The sequence below is a fragment of the Drosophila yakuba genome, chromosome 2R (genome assembly GCF_016746365.2).
Source record: "Drosophila yakuba strain Tai18E2 chromosome 2R, Prin_Dyak_Tai18E2_2.1, whole genome shotgun sequence".
Taxonomy (NCBI): Eukaryota; Metazoa; Arthropoda; class Insecta; order Diptera; family Drosophilidae; genus Drosophila; species Drosophila yakuba.
Window position 1 is genome coordinate 4,074,987 of NC_052528.2, and position 26,806 is coordinate 4,101,792.

The following is a 26,806-nucleotide window of genomic DNA, read 5'->3' on the forward strand; positions in this document are numbered from 1 at the left end:
CGTGGACGAAATGGGCAAGAAGATATTACATGATTACCATTTCAATTGTCGATTTAGCAAAATATTTTTGTTAAGGAACTTACATATGTTTAACATTTTTGGTTTTTATGGATAGTGGCGAACCAAATACAGAGCGTCAATACAAGCCCTTGAAACCTTTGGTCAAGCATGACGGGGGTCACTTTATGGTTGGTCATGTATGGCACCTTCTGGCGTGGGCATCCTTGTTTTTATCGATGTCATAGAGGATGCCAAAATATTCATTTTAATTAATTTTAATTTTCGTTTTCGGTATTAGCAAGATTACAATACCAACCACTAATCTGCAATTGTAAAGACTTGGCTCTTCTGGAACTGTCTTCACGTAGTCATTACGTCAGCACAGTCCCCAGATTTAAATGTAATCTAAAACGTATGCGAAAAATTGGGCAGCCTTAAGAAAGAGAAATAAATTTCATTGAAAACCACTAGTAAGGTGCCCTGAACCAGATATGTTGATATGTTGTTGCCACGCCAACTCTAACGCCCACAAACCTTCAAAAACTGTCAGTGTTGAGAAGCCTCCTTCGCACTTTCACTAGCGAAGTAACGGGCACCTATCGCCCTTGTTGTCGGTCACAAAGTGTTATACTATTATTCCGGTTTTAATTTGATAAGCATCTGACGACTATATTATATATCTGCCATACGAGCAGTAGGAAAAGTACTACTGTTGGTATGTATACTTTATATGGTAGAAAACGTTTCCTTCTACCTGTTACATACATTTCTACAAATATAGAATACCTTTTTACTCTGCGATCGACTCGGCTGTTAAGCTTCGCAACGAATCTAGTATAGCTCTATGATTTCACTCTAGCTCTTCGCTCTACGAATAAGAGGTTTGTTGGGTCTCGCAGCCGCCAGCAGCTCCTGAATGTATGTCTTCAGTTATTGCCAAAACTGGAGCTACATTTAGTCAACGTCAGTTTTCGTTAACTATGCAGATCAGCTGCGTGAGCATCTAAGCTCTCTAGTACTCTCGCACCTACACCTTTGGCTTAGCGTTCTGCTGTTCGCTCTGCAATTAAATGAACTCTCGTTTTCGTAACCTGTGCATGCGCACATCGCTGCCAAACTTTGTTAAAATAAATAAATAATAATCGTTCGAAATCACTACATAAAAATCGTCTTTTCGTTGCTGGAAGTTAGCTGGTAAAAAAGCTAATACTAGCTCAACAAGATAAAGAGAAACAAAAACTTATGTTTCGCATTTTTTATTACAAAATATTGCATTGACAATTTAATTTAATTGTATATGAATTATAGTTTGAATTTTACTTATTCAATTTATTTAAAAGCAAAATTATGTTTTATATTAGCTAAAAGATGAATTTGTACGTGGCTGAAGCAAACATCGCGCGCAAAGAAAACTGTTTCACATTCAATATTGCGCTAAGGGTTTTAAGTTTGTTTTAACTTTGTGTTTAAAAGGTATTTTATGTACCTTAGTAGAAAAAATTTTGTCACTTTTTGTATGCACAAGTGTTTGCTGTTGCCGTAATAAACATTCCAAATTGTTTTCGTGTGCTATGCTTAGTAAATAATAAAATATATTTTTGATTTTAGTGGTCTTAATCAATTAACTATGGTAAACTGTAAATTGAAATTTATTAGAGCGCTTTATTTATAAGGACATTTACCTAATTTCAATTATACTTATGGTTTATATTAACGGACAAAAGCGGTGTAAATCAGAAGAACAAGATCAATATGAACTAAGATCCTCATGATTTATAAATAAAACGGATTCTAGCAAAGAAACAAAATGGCAAATACATCCAAATCGGATAAAGAATTTATTATACTAAAATTCGTTTCAAACTGAAGGGGTTAGCAATGCGAAATTTGTGTTAATTTGTGTTGAAATTTGTTTAATATTTTTAGCAAAAACTTTTGGACTCCCGGCCACATATTTATATTCATTTATTTGTCTTTTTATCTTTCTTTGTTTATTATTTTTGAATTTTTTATTGCGTGTGATTTTTCTGGTGGGACAGGAATTTTTATAGTACGTAGTCACATACATACACATGCATACATATGCAAAGTACATATCAAACTATCTAATATAAAGGCAAAAATGTATTCATGTTATAATGTTTTGTGTATTTATATGTTTTAAATCCTGTTGCAGGATTTTCTTCAGCTATTTAAGTCAGCGTTACATAATAATAACTAAAATACTAATAATAATAATCGTAATAATAAGGAAGAAGTTAATACAAATCTAAAACTTCAATATAAAATTATACATTTAATTAATGTATGAAGTTGTGGTTTTTTATGCAACAAACAGCATAACTGGAATAGTCTTAGCCAACCAGTGATGGCTATTTCGAGTGGTCTTTCGCTTTATAATAGTTTGCAGACATATCTCGGTGAATATTCATGTATGTAGACATGTGTGAAATTGCACTAAAACTATACGCTACAACATTTAAACATTGGATACACTTATCCTTCTTGTAATAATCAATATAGAGATATATTATTAAAAATTCTAGCAGCTCTTCATCAAATTGAATTGGTTTCGGCATTTTATTTAAAATACATTGAAAATATTTTTATATAAGAAAATATAAAAATGTGGCTCCTGCTCTAAGTAAATTTCCTTCTCTGCCTTTGAGTTTTTTGTTTTTCTTCTTCTTTAATAGTACAAGTTATTTTTAAATAAATTTGTTTAGTCTTTTCATTTTCCATGTGTGCTTTAGTTTACACTATACATAAGTCATATATGTATAAAATCTACTATATACTATATACTTTTCTTACTGAAACTTTAGCCGACAACAACAGCCATTGGGGGCCCTGCACATGGCTCATATCAAAATATATATTGGTGTAAAAATTTGGCAATCTTGCTCTTGGATTCAATCTCGACCAGTGGGCCTGATGTGACTGCTATCGTGGCTTTGGTTTTTAGGCACATGTTTTCAGAACTTACAGTAAGGATATTATCTCTAAAATATATATATCTAATACTAAACATGTTAAACTTATTTTGCCAATGGTAGAAGATTTCCGTCTTAGTAATCAATTGTCAATGCTCTCCGCGCAAAAGCTCCATTAACAAATTAAAATCAGCTCCATCGCGAGTCTTGATCGTTAACATCTCCTTGCCAAGCTGTTGAGAAACAAATTATTAGACATGTGGTAATAATACTCACATATCACTGTGGACGGCAGTCCACGTAGTGACGATATGAATGTTATATAGTACAAAAAGAAATGGAAATCTCATGTATTTGTCCGTTCATAACGAGTGATACACCAATCGAAAGACTTTGAAAAGAATATATGGTTCAGAAGATAAGGTGAAAGTTTAAATTGGAGCTGATGGGGGTGGTAGTTGGTATAATCACCCACAAAAAAAATTTAAAAGTTCTAGTTAAAAATGCGCCTTGATTGACACGTCATTTGTTTAAATCCGATTCTCCGTTCAAAGCATTTTTATCATTTTATGTCTATCTGCTACAAAACTTTATTTTCAATAATAAATATATACTATACCTAAACTTTGCCTATTTGACACGCTTCAATAGAAAATGCATTTGAGGGTCAACAAATATTTTGATTAAGTGTTCTGAATGATCACATATTAGATACTGAAATTGTTTCAACTCGTTAAGAGTTGAGTTGGATATGTATATCTCGATAAACTCTCAAAACTTACCTGACACGTTCTTTGCAAATCAGGAATGCGTAGCAGGAGCTCCCCAAACTTTGACGGCGTGTCGGGATAATGTGCCAGGGTGTAAGCTTGCAAGCTCTGCAATGCCTTTTCCTGACACTCGCGCACCTTTACCGCCTCCTGTAACTCTGTCGTATCTATCGTATAAGAAGGCACAAATGCTTGGTTAACCGTGGCGCGCACTATTATTATATTGATATGTTACCTGACTGCAACAGCACAATAACTTTCATGGCAACATATTCGTAGCGATCAACGCGCAACCGCCTCAGGTGATCTGTTAGGTTAAGCATTCGTTCAATGCAGGTCTAAAATAAATACAGTGGTGTTATTGCTAATAAATATTACGTTTCAAAGGTACTTTTTTAAAAATTGATTTAGCAAAAAAAGCGGTCTGGAAGGCCTAAAAAAATCCGTTGAAAAGAATGTATCTAGAAGACATCCGACCCCATAAAGGTCGCGAAAGGAGGGGTAGTGGCCAAACTGTTTTTGACATATCGAAAAAAAGTGGCATGATAAATAAAAAGATTTAAAGAGAATGCTATAGTCGAGTTCCCCGACTATCTCATACCCGTTACTCACAGTTTTTGGCGGCTTGTTTAATTTGGCGTGGCAAACCAATTTTTGTGCAATCGAGAGAACTGTACAAGACTAACAAAAATGTGAAAAATATGAAAACCTTTTTCAAAAGTGTGGGCGTGGCTGCTATGGCCGTTTTTTGGGCGTTAGAGTGGGCGTGGAAAAACGTTTTTCTGTAAATCGATATAAATTTACAAAACGTGGTGGGCGTTGAAGTGGGCTTGGCAACATGGGTCACTTGCGTTGCGTCTAAGTTTCTGGAAACTGTTTGCTTATTCCCAACACTCTAGCTTCTATAGTTTCTGAGATCTCGAAGTTCATACGGACAGACGGACATGGATAGACTCCGCTATTGATCCTCAAGAATATATAAAAGAAAACGTTTCCTTCTGCCTGTAATATTTTTTGTAACGAATCTAATATACCCTTTTACTCTACGGGTAACGGGTATAATAATCTCTTTTCAGAAGTGTGAGAGTAATAATTTTATGCGGTTTTTAGCCGTGCTAATCTTCTGAAACAAAGTTGGGTTGCGTCCGCAAAAATAAAATATACATTCTTTAAATCTACTTAGGTAATTCATGGTGTCGGGAGCACTGCGTCCTAACTGTTGGATACTTTTCAACCCCTTAACTGCACAAGTAATATACACGGAGCAATATAAATTAATTTATTTCTTATCGTAGCTGTAGATATTATATTGAATAAAATGTTAAATCAATTAAAGAGGTATATCCGACACAAATTTATCGGACTTTTTGTCAACGCAATAGACAAATTACGAAATCGAAAGTCAAATAAACTTACATGCAAGCCATTTGATTTGGCCTGGGATAGGGTTATCTTTCTGCCTTGTGACATTTTAATCTCTCCGGGGGTATCAATTGATCTAAAACAACAGGAGAAGAGCAACAGCTCGCACCACGAATTAATAAGCAAGCAGATTTGGTCATCAATCTAAAATGGTAGAAATTATGTAAACCAAACTTTATGGATCTGACAATGAGAGTCATACAAACCGAAATGTTCTTAAAAAGCGGCAAACTCTTGCACCATTTGACGATCTTATAAAGACGGTGATCAGCCACGTTGCAGAGATGGGCGATTAGATCAGGGTTGGCGTTCTCGCCATTGGACGAGAGTCCAGCACTAGCCAGTAGTGGATTGGTAAGTTGTGCATGGGCGCCCGAGGATGTGGCTGACGATGACGATGAAGAAGAGCTGCCAGAGGCGAATGCGGACAGTGGTTGGTTGATGCGGGCCAGCTCAGCATCGGTGTACTGCCACAGATGCTCCACATCCATGATTTCCTGAAGGGGACGAGAAAAATTTCAGAACTTAATTTCCAAATATGAAAAGTAGCTTTTGGTTCTACGAATAATTTTTATTAATAATTGTTTCTGTTATTTTACAATAACTAACAAAATATTACTAGTAGAGCACCGCATGTATAGATTTAGGTAAAATTAAACAATTTAAAAAAACACAACACATTTTATTTGCTAAAAAAATGTTGACACTGTTCTTATATCACATAATTTGAATTGATTAAAACAATTGTACACTTAATAAAATTCATATAAAACCACGTATCTTTTCAATTTACTTACATTAGAACAAGGTTGCCTTACCTGCAGTAGTGGTGGTACGCTTCCCGTTCGGAGACTGTGCTTTCCCTTCTCCGTCATTTCTTCCGACTTGACCGAAGTTCCTCCCAGGCTAGGACTGGCTGGAAGAGAAGTAGAGCCGGAAATGGGTACACCTCCAAAGCCGTTTAGTTGATGCAGTCGCTGGTGCGGTTGCTGCTGACTTGCCACAGCTGCGGCGGCGGCAGCTGCTGCCGCTTGATCGGGACTAAGCAGCGGACTTAGCATTGAGTTGGGTAACGTGTAGGAGCACTGGTATGTGGAGCGGCCACCACGGGTTCGATCCTCCCGAATCGCTTCTAGCTTCATTCCCTTCTGCAGACACTTCTCAAAGCGGCAGGCGGGACATTTCTTGCGAGTGGAAATGCTGACCTGACATGGTCCTCCACGCACGCACACGTAGTTCTTGCGATTTTGGACGGTGCGCTTGAAAAAGCCCTTGCAGGACTCGCAGGAGAAAATCCCGTAATGGAATCCGCTGATCTTGTCGCCGCAAATGGGGCAGGGCGAGTTGATTAACTGCTGACGTGATATGCCCGCCGGAGATGCGGGGTGCGAAGATCCTAAGCCCACTGCGTCCAAGATGCTAGAGGAAGAGTCCATACTTAAGTTCTGCGCCTCCTGTCCACTGGATGCCACAGTGGATGAGGCTTCCGCCTTCATCTGGCGGTAAAGACCATGGTGGTTCCCATAGAGTGTACCGGTGGGTGGGGCATGACGCGCTTGAATGGGCGAGTGTGTGGGACTAAACTCGGAGCTATAGCTGTAGCAGCTACTGTGCGAGGCGTCGCTGTTGTTGCGGCTCAGAGACGGAGTGTAGGGGGCGTGGCGAGAAGTCAGAGGCGACTGCGAGGGGGAGCTGTGCGTATAGACGGAATGTATGGCGGAGTCGGGACTGGGATTCGTTGGCAGTGGTAAATGGCCTCCACTGCTGGACTTACTACGTGCAGCCAGGAGCGGGGAGTTATCTGCCAGAGGTGGCTCGAACTTGAGATTGATTGGGTCACTTTGCGTAGGGGCAAGTTTTAATTTTGTGGCAGCGTGATGTTGTGTCTTGGACAGGGGGTAACACTTCTCCTGAAGCTGCATCTCGCCTGCAATGTTCTCTAGCTCTGTTTTTATCGGTTGTAGGGCGCAGACGAGCTGTGGGGGTGCTACAGCTGTGACCACCTCGCTCTTAATTGTTGGCTCCATTTCCATCAGCTCCTCGACCCCGTTAGCCTCAGCATCGCTCAGCTCGCCCTCCCAGGACATTGGGCGAGGACCATTTTTGTCCACCGCCGTCCGTCGCCGAACCTTCAAGTTTTCTATACTCGCTAGTTCCTCCTCCGAGTCGGACTCCCTATGAATTGATTGTCCACTGAGTGGAATGCGCAAGCTACCGTGAACGTAGTTTGCGATAACCGGCACCATGTTTCCGTTTGGTGACGGTAGTTCGTCTAGCTCGCACTTGATGTTTGTCACGGACACGTTGTGCCGGGATCCAGTGGCTCCTCCAGCGGAGCTCCCCAAAATGGTCGTCGTATTCCCCACTGTGGTGGTGCACATGTTGACCGGTACTTGATAGCCGCTACTACCTCCAATAGGACCACTTTGTTGCTCCGCTTTGGTGCTAGACATGTTTGGCATCTTGTTTCAGTAGCAATTTTTTATATTTTATATATTTATCAAAGTCTATTTTCAGATGTGCAATTTGTAAAAGTTTGAGAGGTGTCGCTGATGCAGTTCCATTGTGTTGTAAAACTTGAAAGATTAAACAAATTGTCAAAGGTATATAAACTTCCAATCAACGATAAGTAGTTGTACGGAATTGAGAGAAAGAAAAGATTATTTTCCAACAAATGTAAGCATGTTTGATTAAAAAAATAATTTGTTTTATGTTAAATTATTTTACTAACATGGCAACCATAGAAAAAACCAAAACAAATTTTGGTTTTCCACCTTTTTGTTAGTGCGTCTTCCGGGTATAGCGACGTAAAATCGTCGGTCGCTTGAAAGTCGCTATAACCGGATTCTACTGTACTTAATGAAATACTTCCACTTCCACTAGCTGAGTAATAGGAACCCGACTACAACGGTATATCTTGTTTTTATTTGTTCTAGACAAAATTCGTTTGAAAAATATAGCTAGCATTTGAAAATGGCTTTTCAATGACATTAAGCACTAGCCCTAGGTGCTCAGCAGTTATGGGCGGAGGAAATTCGGCTATTTATAATTATCTAACTATATATTTTTTCACTAAACGAGCAGATTTTCCGATAGTACTAGAACTAAAGTTTGTCCTATCAAACTATTTAACAGATATTAAAATATTTTAGAATTTTGAAAAATAACGTTTCGCTGCAGACAGACTAAGTGAAAATTTTTTTTTAGTTGTTTAGATCTTCTCAAAATCAGTAACTATTAAGGTGTCACTCGACGAGTATTTTTAAATGAATATTTACATATTGCCCCCATCAGACAAAATTATGAAAATGTTTATTTAAACACTTTCACTGCTTTTCATGCTTAAACATATAATATGTCAAAGTCCTGGTATGCAATCGCTTTAGTTTTTGTGTTACCGTTCGAAGTAAACTTGCCAAACAGTCGATGTCATGGAGTGGTCCGGACAGTCATTGGATCTCAATCCGATTGAAAATTTTTTATGTGATGCGATTGAAGAAGTCTCGAAAATAAAATCATAAAAGTTATTACATTTTATCTTTTAAAATATATACAAAGGAAACCTATTCCTGCGAAGAAATGCCAAAATAAAAAACAAGGTCATAAAATAAACCTTTAATATAGTGCTATTTGATAGTCCTAGTCATTCAGTTTAGTGATTTTTTTAAGACTACTATCCTTTTGATATTTATGATATTTGATATTAATATTATGTCCCAATTCACATTTCCTGAACACGGACGGACATGATCAGAGCACCTCGGTAATTGATTCAGATAAATATTATAGAATATCGGAAACTGTTCCGGGTACCTGTTACTTAAGTTTCAACGGATCTTTATTATACGAGTAACAGGTATAACATCAAATAAATTAAAGCTAATAGAATTAACTTTCTTTGCTGTTACTAAACCAATTTCTTATTATAATTCCATTTATGTACCTAGTCTACTTCGTTAGTATTTTGTGTATATCTCAAACACCTTAGCCGCCTAGCAACACAAACAAAGGCCAATTATAGGATGTTGAGAGAGCCCTACAACAATAAGGTCAATGCCACCTACTGCCGCCCTTTCTAGCGACCTTTCCCCACCGTTTTATGACACTTGGGTTAATTGATTTCACTCACGAGCCGCATTTAAGGAACCACTTATCAATGTACATAAATGTATGTACATACATACATATGTACATATGTGCGTGTGGGTTTCATTCAGTTCTTATCAGCCCTGCTAGTTCCCTTTTGCTCGCTTACAGCTCTCAATCTCTTTTATTTCTTGTCTATCCGTCTCGCTCTGCGCACATACAATAGCTTAAGAATTATAGAAATCATCGGCAATGGTCAGCAACGAAAAATGTCATCGACCCGCGACGATGGAGCGGCAAAGCAATGAAGCAACCGGCCAAGCGAAAGAGTCACATGGCAGATGGGATAAAATTTTCATAAATTTAAGGTACAATAACCCACCGCCAGCTGCAGTGACCGCTGACTTTTGTGATAAATGTCGTATTTACAATAAAATTGTTTGTCATAAAGCGTGAGCTTACGTTGGCAAGCCAATTGGAGACGCAGGAGAGCATTACTATGAAAATAAACGCATTTTAAAACTAGAGAGATCGCTAAAGTCAAGTGTATATCGAACACACATTAAACTGCCAAAAAATTGAGAGAAAGATAACCAAGCACCTCCCAGCGGGGGTTACAATATTAGTTGCTTATTACTTTTAAATACATTGCCGGAATTTTGTCAGTGATCAAGAATAAACACTATATAGTTCTTTCATATTTACATATTTGAATTAAGCCACAAGTGGAGTTTTTAAGTTATTGGTATCATTCGCTGCGCAGTAGAAATTTGTATCCGATACTTAGCTAACAAGATCTTAAAATGAAATCAAAATTAAGTTTCTTAAATTGTGAACTCTACAAAAAACCCTCATATTTAAACAGATGTTAAAGTACCCCTAGCATGAGCCAACACGAAACAAAAATAAAAAAATTGTTTTGGGGGAATCAACTATTTTGTTTTAATTTTAAAGTTTCCTTGGGAATCTATCATCAATGTTTGATAAAATGATATTTATGATATGATATTTGATTTATTAAATCAAAATACTTACATAAGTAAAATTTTCCTAAACCACTAAGGCGCTTAGTGGATGCGCTTAGCGGAGGCAACAACCCACGCACTGCACCAAGACAAAATCGAGACAGCGACAGAGAGGGACATTCAGAAAAAACCCACTGGGGAAGAGAGAGAGCGAACGAGTAAAAAGCGACGCGCAGAACAAGCAAAGGACGACCTTCAAATAATGTTGAATTTTGTACGCAAACGACCTTGCACAAAACAACAACAACCATAGCGTCGACGGCGGCGGCGAAGCAAACCACGAAGAAGAAGACGCAGCACCAAAATCAGCTCCTCACACACCCGCACTCAGAGAGACACACAAAGTAAAACGTACACATGCGCTGCCGGCACGCAAAAGATGGGGCAGACAGAAAAAAGAGATGGTGAGAGAGCTCTTAGCGCGCTTTTTTTTTCGGTGTTTAAGTAAGAACAGAAATACTGTAGGTGATGATGTCTCTCATGTGCGAAATTGGCAGAAAAGAAAATAAACAAAATTGACTTTTCGAGTACATGTATGTATGTGTATAAAGAAAGAAAGAGGCACTAGATTGACTCTCTGCTAAAGTAACGTAGGAGTGCCGCAGAAGTGAGAGGCAGAGAGTGAGTGGTCAGCGCTCGATTTATGCTGATTTTCGTATTCCGACTTTTGGAAACTACTAGTGCATACACACATAAATACACACATTCGTCCATACTCATGTGGATAGCCCGACAAATGCAACCAAGCGAAGTTTCGATGATGGCTTCTCTTTTAGGCCTCTCGGTTTCCGGTTTTGGCCCTTGTCCCTTTCGTTGTTGATGTATCCCGAGGATAGAACTGTACCCATACAGATGGGACTTCGTTGTTTTTGCTGACGAATAAGAGCACTTTCGGGCGGAAGTGTTGTTACACTTGGAGCTCGGTGCTTATGCAGCGGTTCTGACTAATGGAACACAACTTGAATTGAATGGATGCCTGGTGTAGCGTTGGGTCTTGGGCAAGAGAAATGGACATGATAAGCTCAGTGAGCAGTATGTACATGTATGTACATACATATGTTATCGCAGTTTAGTGCATTTGACGGGAAGATCTCTTTATCCGAGTTCTGTTGTTAGACCAAATTGACCATTATCAATTGACCAAGAGCAATTATCGCTTCAGATGTACTTACATACATACAATGATGCCTTGGTTTCCTGACCAAGACCAGTGCCTAGGTTGCGTGCTTTCCTAATATGAATGCAGCTCTTTGCAGGAATGCATAGTTGCTTATACGTAGGTTTTGCTTCAGGAGTAACTGCTATCAATAATCGTTCAAGAATTCCTACAGGAATTCAAGTTCAAAAAAACCCACCCACAGCGTTTGTCTGCTTTTTATTGATTTTGTTACAGATTCTGACTTTGACAGCACGTCGAAAGCAATTTAAGCTCCGCGAAGAAATCCCCCTAGCGTTGTGCCAAAAGGGGTTGACCTTCGGGTTTTCCTATTTTTTCTATTCTTTTTGTTTTCGCAACAATGTTCGCCCGTAAAATGAAAATGACGTACTCATCTGCCCTGCTCTGAGTTTGTGTTTTGTGTGGGTGGAAGTTCACGTCAATATATTCATGATATTGACATGCTTTGTGGGGCACAAGCTACGAGGGTAGGACTCTTCGTTCATTGTCTCCCTTGCAACCGCGGGCCTCCTCATTGGGGGTGGATATTATCCTTCTTGGCGTGGAATTTTGCCCACTGAATACGAATTTGGATTCAATTATGGGTAACATGAAAGTGGTGAGCACGGCGATTGGGGTTGGTGGGTTGTTGTATTGGGGGACAACGACACCCTACATTAAAATGGGGACCAGCGGAACTGGCTAGATTCTGGCCAGAGCTAACAACCTAATTTTTTTTCTATCTATGAGTCTGTTTGTGGGAAATTTGACATAAGAAAGCTGTGTGCCATCCGTTTCGGAGTTATTCAGCCTATTTCGTCTAATAAATAAAATGTAGGTCGAAAAGCTATATGCTTTAAAAAAAAACAATTATACCGTGTTATTAGTATAAACAAAGTGCATCGAAGATTTGTACGATGCTGCCAAAAATATTTGGTTCAGCTGCAGTAAGAATTACCTTCAAAGACTCACGGACTACTCGGGTACACTGAGGTGTCCCAGATACGGACTCACACACCTTTCGCCAATTGACTAAGAAACAAACCGAGATCAGGTTTGCTGCAGAGCGAGTATACATACATATGTATTTATATGAGCACAACAATGGCAAATCGGATTGCCTGGCAATGGGGCATAATATTGCGAGTGTTGCGAGCTTTTGATTAATCACCTCGACTGGAAAAGGGTTGGCAAGGGGCCAAGACGAGGCGAACGGCGGCAGGTCATTAGCATAATGTGCAACAAAAGTCAGCTTGCGGAAAATGGCAACGAATTGCAAAATTCTGCTGCAAGAACCAACAGGTTAGATATGACACAAGAGTGCGCTGCAAGGCAAGTCAGCGTGTAAATGATGTGTTACTTTAGTTTCCATCTATTTAAATAGACACTCAGTTTCGGTGCAAGACGGTATATTCATATTTTACAAAAATAATTCATATCTCTAAAACCAAATATGACTGAAACCAAACCCTTTTTATCTGCAAGTAAGGGGTATGCAAGGTTATAAGCTCTGAATATAAAAATACATACACAAACAACTGAAGTAACTTGGTTTTCAACAGGTGCGTTTCTTGCCCGAGATCAATACAGCCACTTTTGCCTTGTAATAGCAAAAATATAAAAATGGCGTGCAAAGTATATAGAAAACCGGTATCAGTGCAACCATTGCACTGAAAGAATAAGAAAATATATATTAAAGAAAGGGGGAAAATAATTATTCAATGGGTACATGAAAGATATGCGAAATAACGTGTTTTCTCTTTCTATGAACTTTAAGAGTATGAAGAGGAAAAAGTACAGGAAATGTATATTTTCACGATTCCCAACGGATGAAGTAATCTGTTTGTTATTAAACAAATGATATTCCAAATGATTGGATTAGATCGTTACGAAAAGCTGTTTACATTTTTACTAGTGTACTCTGCAACTTCGCAAGCTCAAAAACGCAGTGAGCAAAACAAACAAGTTTGGTCGCCTAGTATAGGAAACCAGAAGATAACTTTGTCAACGTCGAGCCGTGCATAGCAAACAACGCAAGCACCAATTTTACGACCTAGACAAATTCGTAGTATCTTAAACCCCCAGCTTCATGATGACTCCACCTCATTCCGGAGGAGTCCTGATGATTTCGGGGAACCGCAATGTTGCAGGCAGGTATTTGTCGTCCGTGTAGCAATTACAGTTTACCGTTCGACAAACAGGAAACGGTATGCCTGCGCATTTGTATTATTTTTTGCTTTATGATTAGTGTTTATTATTCCCGTTACTCGTAGAGTAATAGGGAATAATCGATTCGTTGAAAAGTTTGTCACTTGCAGAAGGAAGCGTTTCCGACCATATAAAGTATATATATTCTTGATCAGGATCGATAGCCGATCTGGCCATGTCCGTCTGTCCTTTCGTCTGTATGTCCGTATGAAGGTGGAGATCTCAGAGAGATAAGGCATAGAGACATTGACGCAAGTTTGTTGACCGATGTTGCCACGCCCACAAACCACCCAAAACTGCCAAGCCTACATCTGCAAAAAAAAACTTTTTGCCACGCCCTTACGCCAACAAACCGCCCAAAATTTTTTGTAGATTTGCCAAAATTTATTTGGCCACGCCTACTCTAACGCCCATAAACCGCCAAAAAACCGTCAATTCTGAAACTTCTTCTTCGCACATTCACTAGCTAAATAACGGGTGTTTCATGACTATTTCAGGTAAGCCAACTAAGGCATTCTCCCTTGTTTTTGCATTGTTAGGAGTGACACAAGTGGAGTGGCCGCTTTCCGCATGCAGAACATTTCTGCATTTTCATCTGCGGCTTTATCAGTACTGACGGCTTCACTCAATCGCCATTATCGAGCTCCGCACACTATCAGTATCAATAAAAGATAACTTAAACTGGAGTGAGAAGTCGTATATCTCACGAAAGTTTATTTATAAACTTTGTCCTTAGTATTTTTATACCCGTTACTCGTAGAGTAAAGGGTATACTAGATTTGTTGAAAAGTATGTAACATGCAGAAGGAAGCGTTTCCGACCATATAAAGTATATATATTCTTGATCAGGATCAATAGCCGAGTCGATTTGGCCATGTCCGTCTGTCCGTCCGTCTGTCCGTACGTCTGTCCGTCTGTCTGTCCGTATGAACGTCGAGATCTCAGGAACTACAAAAGCTAGAAAGTTGAGACTAAGCACACAGACTCCAGAGACATAGACGCAGCGCAAGTTTGTCGATTCATGTTGCCACGCCCACTCTAACGCCCACAAACCGCCCAAAACTGCGACGCCCACACTTTTGAAAAATGTTTTAATATTTTTTCATTTTTGTATTGGTCTTGTAAACTTCTATCGATTTGCAAAAAAACTTTTTGCCACGCCCACTCCAACGCCCACAAACCGCCCAAAACTGCCACGCCCACACTTTTGAAAAATGTTTTAATATTTTTTCATTTTTGTATTGGTCTTGAAAATTTCTATCGATTTGCAAAAAATCTTTTTGCCACACCCGCTCTAACGCCCACAAACCGCCAAAAACTGTCCTTCGCACTTACACTAGCTGAGTAACGGGTATCAGATAGTCGGGGAACTCGACTATAGCGTTCTCTCTTGTTTTTAACTTGTTTGCAGCTGTCGACGCTGCTCCGCCAGCAACAAGGTCGTTACGAATATGGTTTTTAAATACGCAAACTTTGTAAAAAGTTAATCAACATGGAATTTATAATCCAGAGTTCGATACTATATTGGCTGGAAATGGGTTCGAATATGCAGATTTTAATTGTAGATGGGCTTTAGTTTAATCTTTACCCATTTACATGCGAAAAATTGTTCTACTTGCATATATTCATCTCCCTGACACTCTCTTTACTTGGCATTTGACCAGTATATAGACTTTATCCTGTTTAAGGACAGTAGATGAAGTTGATTCCATAACTTCACAGTAGAACAAAATTGACTGTACTAAATGGGAAGACATTGAAGAATACTAGTATCGATATACAAACATTTCTTAGGGGGATACAAATTTGGTATCTGGAAACGTCTGTTATTTTTGTTACATTTTATTTTAAAAAACGTATGCTAGCCGAATGTCTTTGTTCCTTCAGTTCTCCTACAAAGAATTTAGCAGTCTGCTGATGCATCGTCTACAGCCAGGTAAAGCAACACTTCTTGCGTGAACGCTCGTAGAACAGCGATCCCGCCCGGAGACCGCCCATCGGCAGCGTGACGCACAAAATACGTGTCGCGCACTGACTTCTTTAACTTTTCTAAGCCCCAACACCAACTGCGTCAGGGCATGTATTTTGTTGCTTCTCTCTTCTCTTCTCCCTCGGAACTAGTTTCACTAGATGCTGCTTCTGCTGGGTGGGCATTGCAGTTGCCGCTGGCTGCGACGTATGTACGTACACGAGGCCAGCCAACAGAAAAAAAAACAGGAGAGAACGCTATAGTCGATTTCCCCGACTATCAGATACCCGTTACTCAGCTAGTGGAAAAAATATTTTTCAGAAATATAGGCGTGGCAAAAGCAGTTAACAAACATCCGCTGCGGCTTTGTCTCTGGAATCTGCATGCGTTATCTCAACTTTCTAGCTTTTATAGTTCCTGAGTTCTCGAAGTTCATACAGACAGACGGTTAGTCAAACAGCCGGACGGACATGGCCAGTTCGACTTGGCTATTCATCCCGATCAAGAATATATATACATCCTTTATATGGGCGAAAACGCTTCCTTCTGCCTGTAATATACTTTTTAACGGATCTAGTATACCCTTTTACTCCACGAGTAACGGATATTATAACACAGATACTGCTGAATACGAAACTCAGCAGCACTAGCAAGTTGTTTTGGGACAAGGTGGTTGCGATCACATTCTTCGTTAGTGCTGAGGTGCAATCCACTCTGCAGGCGTGTTTGCACTCAACCGCCGAGTAACCAACTAATTTGCGTCTATTGAGTTTAAGCCAAGTTTACCAGACCGTTTTTGGCATGTTGCAGTTTATGATGTGCTTGCTGTGTAATCTACTAAACAAAAAATAAGCTAGAACTTCTAACCAAAGTTTATAAAACGTTGCAGTTAAAATCATAAACTAATAATTAGAGATGACACTGTCCCAGAAAACAAGACTTTAAGTAAAAAAGGTAACTCGTGTTTTGTACACTACAAGAGAATATACAACGCGGACAAGAAGGAAGCATTCAACTCTTAGTTAAAATTTTAAATATTTAACAAAAAGGAGTAAGAAGGCACGATGAGAAACAACGAAGCCTGAATATTTTTGATTAATTTCAAATTATTACCATTAAAAATATTACTATTATCTATTTTATCTATTACTATTACCTATTTTATGAATTACTATTATCTATTTTATTTATTACTATTAATTATTTTATCTATTTCTATTATCTATTCTATCTATTACTATTATCTATTTTAAATATTACTATTATTTAATTTATCTATTATCTATCCTACACTGCGCTGAAAACTAGTGATCTAAACATTAAGTTGTCCAAGTCAACATCTAACATATCATCAGGGTAATCACTGGAAGATCTGAAGAATGGACATCTTCCATCGATTGATACTTGTATATGTATGTATGAATATTACATTTATTGGCGGAAAGTCCCGTTAAACCATTCGCCTTGGCCCCGTGCCCCAGCTTCCCTTCTTCCGTCCCCTTCTTCCCCATCTCGTTTCCTCTGCCGCCTCGACTGCTTCTTCCCTTTTCCTGCTGTTAGTCGGCTGGACTCAGTTTGTCAGCAGCTGCAGATGCGCGTACCTCCCCAATCTTCTCTTCCTTCTTTAGCTGCAGTGGTATGTGTGTGCATGTGCATTTGCTTCTATCCCTTTCTTCAGTTCTTCTTTTTTCAATATTACATTTTACGGGCAAGGTCATCGGCGAGATAAAGTCAACGGCCGCCAATGACCCTTCTCGCTCTCTCTCTTCTCTTCTCTCCGATTGTCTCTTTCGTTTCAGCACTTACGGTGGCTCTCCATTCGGTTGCTTTTCTGCCTCATTTACAACTTGTTCTTGGCACAGGCAACGGAATCAAAGAAGTGGGAGGAGGTGGAGGAAAGGTGGGTAAGCAAAGGCAGTCAGCATGACGTGTTTTTTACTGTTCTGGTTGGCTCTGGCTCTCTCGAATTTCTACTTTGCGCCTTCCGCTTCTTTCTAACATTTGCTTTTATTAAAGTTTGAGTTCTTATGTACGTCTTGGCAACAAGTCGTCGTGCTACTTCTTCTCTCGAGGTTTGAACGTGTTTGGCCTTTCCTTTGTCCGCTGCTCCGCTCCTTCTGACTCTCATTGCTCCATCTTCTCTTCGCCTTTCTGCGTCTCATCTCTTCTTCTTGATGTCCCACGAATGTGTACAGAGATCAATGTATTCTCTCTGCTTTAGAGTTTCTTTGTTGTTTTCTGTTAGATTCTTTCCCCAGTTCTTCCTCGCGTAGTTTAGTTCTACAACCCGTGGCCCTAAGCTTCATTCCGAATTTAGTTAGCTTATACTGTAAAACCGCTGAGATATCGAGCTTGCAGAAACAACATAATAGGTCCCTGATAAACTATAAGATTTTAGAGAGTAGTCAAAAGTTTTGGGGAGAAAGCTATTATTATCTTTCACCCGAAAAATTGCTAACACATTAAAAAAAAAAACAAATGTACACACATCAATATGTATGTATGTATACATACTTACATGACGTCGTTGACTATTAACACCTTCTAAGGTGATTTAAAAGCGTTTGGCAACCTACCCCAAACGCGCAACTTTTATAAATCTTCCATTAATACAGTTCTATCAAAGAGATAAGTCTTTTGTTCCACGACATCGATTATTTACGATACATACATGTACATACATATGTATGATGAAATTTTAATTTACCTTGTATGCATGTGTATTTTCGTGTGTGTTTTAGCCGTGATAAAGGCTCGTTCGATTCGAAAATTGTTTTTGATCAAGAAATCACTGAATATGATTAGAAAATTCCAAAAAATAAATGAAAAACCAGAGAGAACGCTATAGTCGAGATCCGTTTCTCACCTAGTGGAAGTGACAGTTTTAGGCGGTTTGTGGGCTTTAGAGTGGGCGTGGCAAAAAGCTTTTCGCAAATCGACAGAAATTTGCAAAACAAACAAATATGTGCAAAAATATCAAAACATTTTTCAAAAGTGTGGGCGTGGCACTTTTGGGTGCTTTGTGCCTTTTCTGGCATTTATGTTTCCTGAGATTTCGACGTTCAGAAGGACATGGCCAGATCAATTCGGCTATTTATCCTGATCATGAATATATATACTTTATATGGTCGGAAACGCTTCCTTCTGCCTGTTACATACTTTTCAACGAATCTAGTATACCCTTTGACTCTAAGAGTAAGGGGTATAATTATCTTAAAAGTGAATGCGTGTCAGTCTTCATCAGTGTGTGTGGCAATGAAACAAACTCGTACTCGCCACTAGAATTTTCATGCTTAATCTTAGCTCGACTCGGTTATGTGATCTCGATCAAGAATATATATATAATATAAATATAAAACCTTAAAACATATTATCTACGAGTAAGTTACATCTGATAAAAAATCATCCAGTTTATATATTCTAAACTATTCCTTTCTGTGGCTATCCAGAACATCCTAACATATTTTAAATTTATTTTTAGTTTAAAGCGGGCACTGCGCCATTAAATCGTTAAACACGAGACATACAGCTGCGAAAAATAAAATAGCAGCACTTGCCCAGTAAAACTTTGAATAAGTCTCCTACCTACAATTTAGGGTTTAAAAGGAGCTGAAATACCTTGTTAGAAAGGTTAAACAATTCACTTTTTAGGAAAGGAAAAAAATCTACAATTGTTTTATTTATTCTTATCCTTAATGAGGAACTTTGTTAAAAACGACAAAATTGGGCGAAAAATAAAATAGCAGCACTTCATGAAAAATGCTTAAATTTTCAAATTCACTACAAACAAATGTTTGCGTGCTAAAACTACACCCATCCCAATAATTTAATATTTGGTTGGGTATCCCTTATTACCAGTAACAGGATCGCAACGTTTGAGTATGGAATCAACCAGGTCCTGGCACCGTTTTAAGGATATTTTTCTCCAGGACTCCTTAATTATACCCAAAGTTATTCGTTGTTAGTTGGCTTCGAAGCTACAACTGCTTTTCTCATATCTGACCAAAAATTTTTGATGGAATTACGGCCTGGGGACTATGCAGGCCAATCCAAAACAGGAACAGATTTATTTTGGAACGAATCCTTGGCTTTCCTGCTGGTCTACTTGGGGTCATAGTCTTGTTAATAGTATTCGGAAAAGGGTAGCATCATCGTCACCAAAATATCCACAAGCACATGTTGATCCATGATGGTTTTAACCGTGGTATATTATGGTATTGCCCCAACTACATAGTACGAGAAACAAGCCCATACCGTTATACAGGATCCTTCGTATTTAATTGCTACTACTTTGTAATTTGGCTTATATGCGATTTTCCTAGGGCGCCTTACATATGATCAAGATCAATTGCCACCAAAAAAAACCACCTTGCTCTCATCTGACCATAAAAAGTTCGTCCATTTTTCGCATGGCCAATTGCATTTCCTATTATTTTGTTTTAGCATTGAAGGATTAGACCAATATTTCTGTGTGATTTTCCTTCAGAAATTGTTTTTTTGACCATGTCACGTTTATCTGAAGTGCAATGCTTTCCTCGTCCCATTTTAATAATTTGTTTTAAGGTATGTTTAAAAAATAATGTTGGAAATAGGAATACAAATGTCAAGTTTTATAACCATGTGCTTTTCACCAAAACAAACCGGCAAAAAGTATTAAATATTTGAAAAAATCGACAGTGCTGCTATTTTTGTTTTCGCCTTGTTTTAGACTTTGCCGCTCAAAAAACATTATAAAAAATAAAGGTATGGACAATTAAAATTTTTTTTTATTTTTGGATAGGAAAAATATCTAGCATTATGCGAAAAATCTGTATTTTGTACCATCGGTACTGCAACCTTAATTTATTTGATCGAGAATAAAATACGTTATGCTGCTGCCATAATTTTTTTCGCATTTGTATGTACATATGTCTTAAATATTACTCGACACTCCAAAGGCGGGACTTGAAAAAAACCCAGTACCTCGAAAAGAGCACTAAAAAGAAGTCTACAGAGAGGGTAAACACGTTTTTTGCCGAGGAACCATTGGTAGAATGAGAGAAGTGAGTGGTTCCAAAACAAAACAGCAACTGAGCGGACTGAAAAAACGCTAAGCAAACAAGAGCAAACAAATGATACTGTCAAAGTTGTTGGAAAATATTCATATTCTACAATTCTAGGTAATTTATTTGTTAGTCATAATTAATAGTTGGCAAAGATATTGCATTCAACTCTTAACAGTAACTTCCTGCAACACCGTTTATTACAGACTCAAGAGTCCAAATTGTTGGTAGGTAAGGCGACTCCAGCCGATTGACGGTGGCAATATTTAAGTGATTAGTCATCAAACAAAAGTAGTTAGCGAAGCAAAAAAAAAAAGCAGAAAAAGGAATCGAGAAGTTCCCCAGATAGGTTCACAGTTTCCTTAGCCGCCCCGGCTGAGACAGCCTCTAACTCGCATTCGAATAGATCTTTAAAAAATGTTGGGTCTGGTTTTTTTGTGTATTCACGGCAGAAACTTTCAAGCTGGCTTGTCATTCAAGAAGCCTAGCCTGAAGCTAAAAATCTAGTTTTAGTTAAATCCAATAGGGCTTTTAATGGCGTTTGTCTGTAGCCAATCAATTTTTATCGTTTTGCCTTAATTCGATGAGATTTTTATAGATTTCTCGTTTAACCCTAGTTGAATCAAGACTGATACCAGCAGTAAAGTGAGGCTATTCATCCAGATCAAGAATAAATATATACTGTATATAGTCAAAAACGCTTCCTTCTGCCTGTTACATACTTTTCAACGAATCTAATATGTAGAGTAAAACTACAAGGAACGGGTATAGTTAAGATTTGGGGGCGTACCACGGTCAATACATCTCGCACTTCCTATAGCTGAGTCGATGGCCTGAATCTGATAGTCGCTCTGATAAGTAATTTTCTTACATATAATCCATATAAAAATCAACATTTCTGATTGTACCATTTGTGCATCGTAAAGGCACAAATTACGAAAGAAAGTGGATAAATATCACAATTTTTCTACCAAGGCCAGAAATATTTCAGATAGTTTAATCTGATTAGTAAGCACTTTAAAACGTGTTAACGAGGAAACATTCCTTTTCTGTTGGCTACAAAAGTTCAACAGCAGTCCAAAAATGCTTCCAATTGTTGCACAACCATCAACAGCAAGAGTGGGTTGCTGCAAATGCAATGCAGCAGCAACAACATTTGGGCAACATGTTTTTCGTTTTTTTTTTGTGGCCCCGCGTCACCTTCTACCGCCAACTGAAAAGTGCCGGGTAAACCAAGAAATCGGCCAAAGTAATCATGTTTATATAGACACGTATAGACAAACCAAAAACGACAAAAGTTGCATACACACAACGACTACCAAACCAACGGCTGCACAGTTGCCAATTGCAAAAATCAACAAAATGGCACAACAACAACGAGAGGAGCAAATGCAACAAAAGCATCCAGCCGCCAGCGTCTCATTGCCTCCACTTTATTGGGTACCTTATTATCCCGAAACCCCAATAAACATTTCCATACGTACAAACGTAGTTAAGGCCAATTTTTGGATGTCTAGTAGATTTAAGTAGTAATTTTGTCTGGTTTATATTTTCGATGCATATTACGCCCGAGAAATTTAACTACCTTGAATGCGCGACTTCCATTCGTGCTTTAACTGAACTTTGTTTCCTGTAGTTAATCGGAACACTGGATTATTTTTATAGCTTACTGTAAGGATAAGAGATTTCATATGAGCGAGCGAATCTTGAGTTAAGTTAAACGCAAATCAAAAGAACCTATGAAATTTATAACAATTATAGATTGTAAAAACGCCAATCAACTACATAGTTTGTGTGTTGCTATTTTGTCTCAGTTTTAGAAAGAGGAGAACCAAAGATAGGAATGCATATATTTTTCCCAAGTTAATGTATATTCCAGTTGTATCTTTTGCTTTAGACAATGGAACAAGCAAACTCGTTCTCGCTATTTTCGCCGTTTCTAAGCTAGAATGAGAAAAGAATTATGGTGAGGAGGTCAATGCTGCAATTGTTATCTGCTAATTAGCAGACTTAGTCGAAGCCAGGGAGAGAAACAGACGGCCATTGATGAGCATGTATCAAATGTATTTCAAGTGGGTGGTGCGATGCCAAGGAGGAGGCCCTGACAGCCGGAGTGGGTATCGATGTGGTTGGAACAGTTGAGGGTATGTTCGATAACCGGTTAACAGCCGGCAGCCATCTGACGAACGAAAAATACATTAGCTTGTTGCAGTTCAAGACCGACATAAGATACGAATCTGGAGCGGCGGCTGTTCCGACATTCTTAAAAACTAAACTATTTACAAGTGCTATTTGACATTAATGTGTATAGTTTTGGATTGTATGAATATGTGCATGCACGGCAACAGTCACCAGAAGTACAATTCATATTGCAGCTCTCCAGGCCCACAAAGCCAACCCGATAATTTATTGCCTCCTGGCGTTCATTGAGTTTGTGGAGGCTACGCATGGACAAGTCGCTAATTCAGTTGCCGGCCCTTGTAGCAACTCGCCATCTTCAGCCAGAGTTATGACCCCGAATGCTGTAAATTAACCTTTGAGGCCGCGCACATTTAAAAGGAGTTCAAGAACATGAATCAGCGTCCGCTGTGGATAATCCAGAGCCAATCAACTTACAAACTCGCGGTCAACCTTCGGACAAGCAGAATCCCAGCTAACAAAATGAAAAGAGTTGAACGGTAAGAACGGCTGATAAACACAAAAACCGCAAGCGGCGCAGTCAAAATAATAATGAGCCCGACATTTAAAATGGTTTATGAGACAGCCCCTTCTGCGGCTCCTCGAAAGCACAAGACTTGGCCCAGCCGCAGCCTCATCAGCAGCGTTGGCAGCCGCAGAATTGGCTATTCCTCGATTTTTCTGGGTCAAGCACCACGCGAAAGCACAAAGAGCTAAAGACTTGGTAGAAATGTGTGGTAGAGGTAGAGTTCAAAACGTGCCTTGGCCATACTATTCAGACAAGCATTGCCTTCCCACCCCCCTATCCCCTCAGTCTCTCCAGACTGAGCCCGTCTCTGCTCACTACTTCTTAAAGTCGTTGTCGAAACAATTTCCGGCGAGTGCACCAAAAAAAACCATCACATGTAACGATGGTCAAACAAGAAAGTCTGATGATCCGAGATATATGTATGTAAGCGCTATACAGAGTCAACTCGGGAGGTTTAAAGTTTAGAACTTGATGTTTAAGTACCCAATAAAACATAACACATGTGCCGTTTAACTGCAGCTTTTTCCGGTTTCTGAACTTGATAGAATTGAATAACAAAGAAATGAGTCAGCCAAGTTCGGGTCTTAAAGCCTTCGCCACATGAATGTTCAAGTGGCCAACGGCGCCGTTACATTTCAGTGCTTATTAATTGAAGTGGGTCGGCCAGTCAGTCTGTCAGACGACACTGACTCCCAGTTTTGGGTGTTAATTAATTTGTTTTGATTTCAAAGGTTCGAAAAGTCTACTTTGTGGTGTGGGTGGAGTGAGCTGTGTGCGCTTTGCGCACTTTGACTGTGTTTATTGGAATAAGAACATTAAGCGCTTGAATTGGGCCGCCTTGATAAACATCCGAAACTGAATTATTCTTAAACCTTTTAATTTATACTCAAGGAACATAATAGCACTTTTCATAAAAAATATTCATTTGGACAGCCCTTATATTGTTGTTCTTAAAGAGAACAGAAAGTATTTAATAACGCGACTAGATCTGTTCGGTTTATCTTCCTCTTGAAATCTTATAAACCTAATTTTTAAGGTTTGGATTTTGGATATTTTTAAGAAAAAGAGAATATCTTACCATTTAAAAATAAGTTAAGGTATTCCAATTGTCCCTTTCTCAGTCTATCAAGATTTTTATGTATTTCCGTTGCTGTATTGATAAGATTGGTCGCCCAAAAGCTGTTGGGAGTTCACGTTGTACTCGTTTTGTCGACTCACATTCTAGTTTGTCACATTTTCGCTGGGAATTTGTTTAATTTTCTTGCACATTTTGCGTATAACATTTCTTATGCATTATGTGCCCGACTGGAAGCCACTCGATGGCAATCGGGAAAATTATTGCACGACAATATCGGATTTTCACCTGTGAATTATTAACGGTAATTTACTCATCCAGCGGCGCGGCAGGCACATTCGTATGGGGTAACGAGCGAGCAAGGAAGGCAGCGTATTGACAATAAAATAAACAAAATGCAGCCGCGAAAAATCCACGAAACTTGTTGGAGCTTAAAACGCGGAAACTGTTGCAAGCGAATTGAAACCAGAAAGACTTTTCTGCACCCACTGTCCAATCAGAACCAACACTCGCACTCTTCTCTTTCACACAGTCACACCAACACTTTGAGCACTCCCACATGCACGAGTTCTGCTCTGGACTTGCCTCTTTTCGCTGCTTTTTTGAGTCTTGGGTTTTATTTTACACGACTGCGGCTCTCTTGTTGCGTTTTCCTCACCTTTCGCAGAGTTTATTGACATTTTTAGCGTTCGCTTTGTGCGCTGCTTTCTTCGTGCCCGGCCAGCGAGCGTGCGCACTCTCTTTTTCTCTCGCCAGTTTATTCTCTCTTTCCCTTTTCCCTCCTCACTCGAAACACTTGCTTTTTTGTTTACAATGGAACGCTCGCACACATTGGCACACGGGCCTCTCTCTCTCACTTACACACACACACACACACACACAGAATAACCTTCAATTTTATCTTATTGCGCGCGCCCCAGTCATTCGTTGTTCTTTAACTTAGCCGGAATTAGCATTTGATTTGGTTCGCTGCTGCAGCTTTTAATCTCAATCACTGCTTTTGTGCACTGCTGGCGTCGATAGTGTCCACACTCGCCTCGCCGCCTCTTTCACACAACCACACACGCAGCCACAAACGACCTTTGCGGTGCGAGCGAGACGACCCGCCACAAAAACTCCACTGCTGCTTTCTCGTTTTCACGTTGTGCTGACGGCGAAAAGGTTTTCGAACTCAGTACATACATATATTCTTATTCACGGATTTAACTACACAATGCCACTGTCTACCCAAACACGCTACCACTCTTTTCCACTCGCAATAGCTTGCAGCCCGGCGTGAACGGAGTTTTCCACTCGAATCCGATTCCACAACCGCTCGAGTGATCACACGACCCAACACGACAGTCCAGCTTGCGATGAAATAGCAAAATGTTTGTTTTGTTGACAAACCAGTCGAGTTGCAGCCTGTTAGCGGTGCTCTCGGTCTGTTAGCGAGCGTTGCCACCTTTCGGCGAACTGATAGTGGTCGCTGCCACCTTACGAGCGGAGGTATTACTGCGGGAAGAAATACGTCAAGGCAGCGACGTTGGCTTATCAAAAAAATTGGAACAGTGGTTTTTAAGACGTTCTGGGTTTTTTTTAAAATTATGCTCGTATTTTCATCCCTAAATAAGGATGAGTAAAGAGTACCAAATAGTCGCCTTTATCCTGTATTTTCTTTTAAATTGTTACCAACCAATCTTGCTCCTCTAACAATAAGCCGATTTAGATTTCCCGTTCCTGATTATCCTAAGTCAGTTCAATAGAAGAACTTTTCTATCAAATGTATATCTTAAGATGTATTCTCAAAAATACTCGGAAATGTAGAGAATTATAATAAAAGAATAATAAGAAAATTTGTTTTCCCAGTTTAAATTTTATAACCGGCAAATTTAAATCACTATGTAAGGTATTACCAAATTATGTTTTTTTCTTTTTACCTAAACAAAACAAGTTAAGTAAGATAAGAATTTAAGGGTTTTTATGATGGTTCCAGGGGAATCCTATTAGTATATTAGTATATATGGTAATTATAGTCAAAAGTTTGCACAACACTGACACCTTTAAATCAAAACTTGACGTCCGACCATTTCTCTATTGTAAGTTCTATTGTAAATTATATAATAAGTATATAGTAAGTAGTATAAAGTAAGTTGAAACTGGCACGATCTAGCAACTGTTTTCTAGTCGTTTGTTGCTTTTAAACTTCGGCGAAGATCACTTTTTTATGGTTAGAATGCGAATATTTGCCATAGAAATTTGTTGATAATAATTAAAAAAAGGAAGAAAAGAATGTTATAGCCGAGTCCTCAACTAGCGGAAGTCTGAGTAATGGAGTGATTCTGGACCATTTTTCGTGTTTCGCCAAATGTTGACCGACAAAATATGTATATAAAATATGTACCATAGATTGGCCGTGGCAATGTTGTGAAAT

The 26,806-nt window shown here is 39.0% G+C and overlaps 1 protein-coding gene across 5 annotated transcripts; it reads right to left on the reverse strand.

The window, feature by feature from the left end:
* Window positions 1-2,552: 2,552 nt before the first annotated feature.
* LOC6529225 (nuclear hormone receptor FTZ-F1 beta) lies at window positions 2,553-25,854 on the reverse strand. Of its 5 annotated transcripts, none has more exons than XM_015196724.3 (8): window positions 25,783-25,854; window positions 24,397-24,681; window positions 5,944-7,701; window positions 5,332-5,622; window positions 5,120-5,269; window positions 3,939-4,041; window positions 3,716-3,870; window positions 2,553-3,166 (listed from the first exon to the last, which is right to left on the reverse strand). In XM_015196724.3, the coding sequence occupies exons 3-8, from the start codon at window positions 7,585-7,587 to the stop codon at window positions 3,083-3,085; spliced, it is 2,427 nt and encodes an 808-aa protein (XP_015052210.1). In that variant the 5' UTR covers window positions 7,588-7,701; window positions 24,397-24,681; window positions 25,783-25,854; the 3' UTR covers window positions 2,553-3,082. The 5 variants fall into 5 exon arrangements, 4 of the variants coding, with proteins under 4 accessions (XP_015052210.1, XP_015052211.1, XP_039228823.1 ...); XM_015196725.3 differs by having other exon boundaries at window positions 25,634-25,816; XM_039372889.2 differs by adding an exon at window positions 3,553-3,575 and having other exon boundaries at window positions 24,397-25,816.
* Between the last annotated feature and the right edge of the window lie 952 nt (window positions 25,855-26,806).

Bases quoted from the DNA above. Each gene is read 5' to 3' on its own strand.
- LOC6529225 (XM_015196724.3), bottom strand. From the start codon at position 7,587: ATGCCAAACATGTCTAGCACCAAAGCGGAGCAACAAAGTGGTCCTATT. The intron at 4,042-5,119 runs GTAAGTTTATTT...TATTTATTTTAG, and splicing joins CCAAATCAAATGGCTTGCAT to ACCTGCATTGAACGAATGCT. The intron at 3,871-3,938 runs GTAACATATCAA...CTTATACGATAG, and splicing joins TATTGTGCTGTTGCAGTCAG to ATACGACAGAGTTACAGGAG.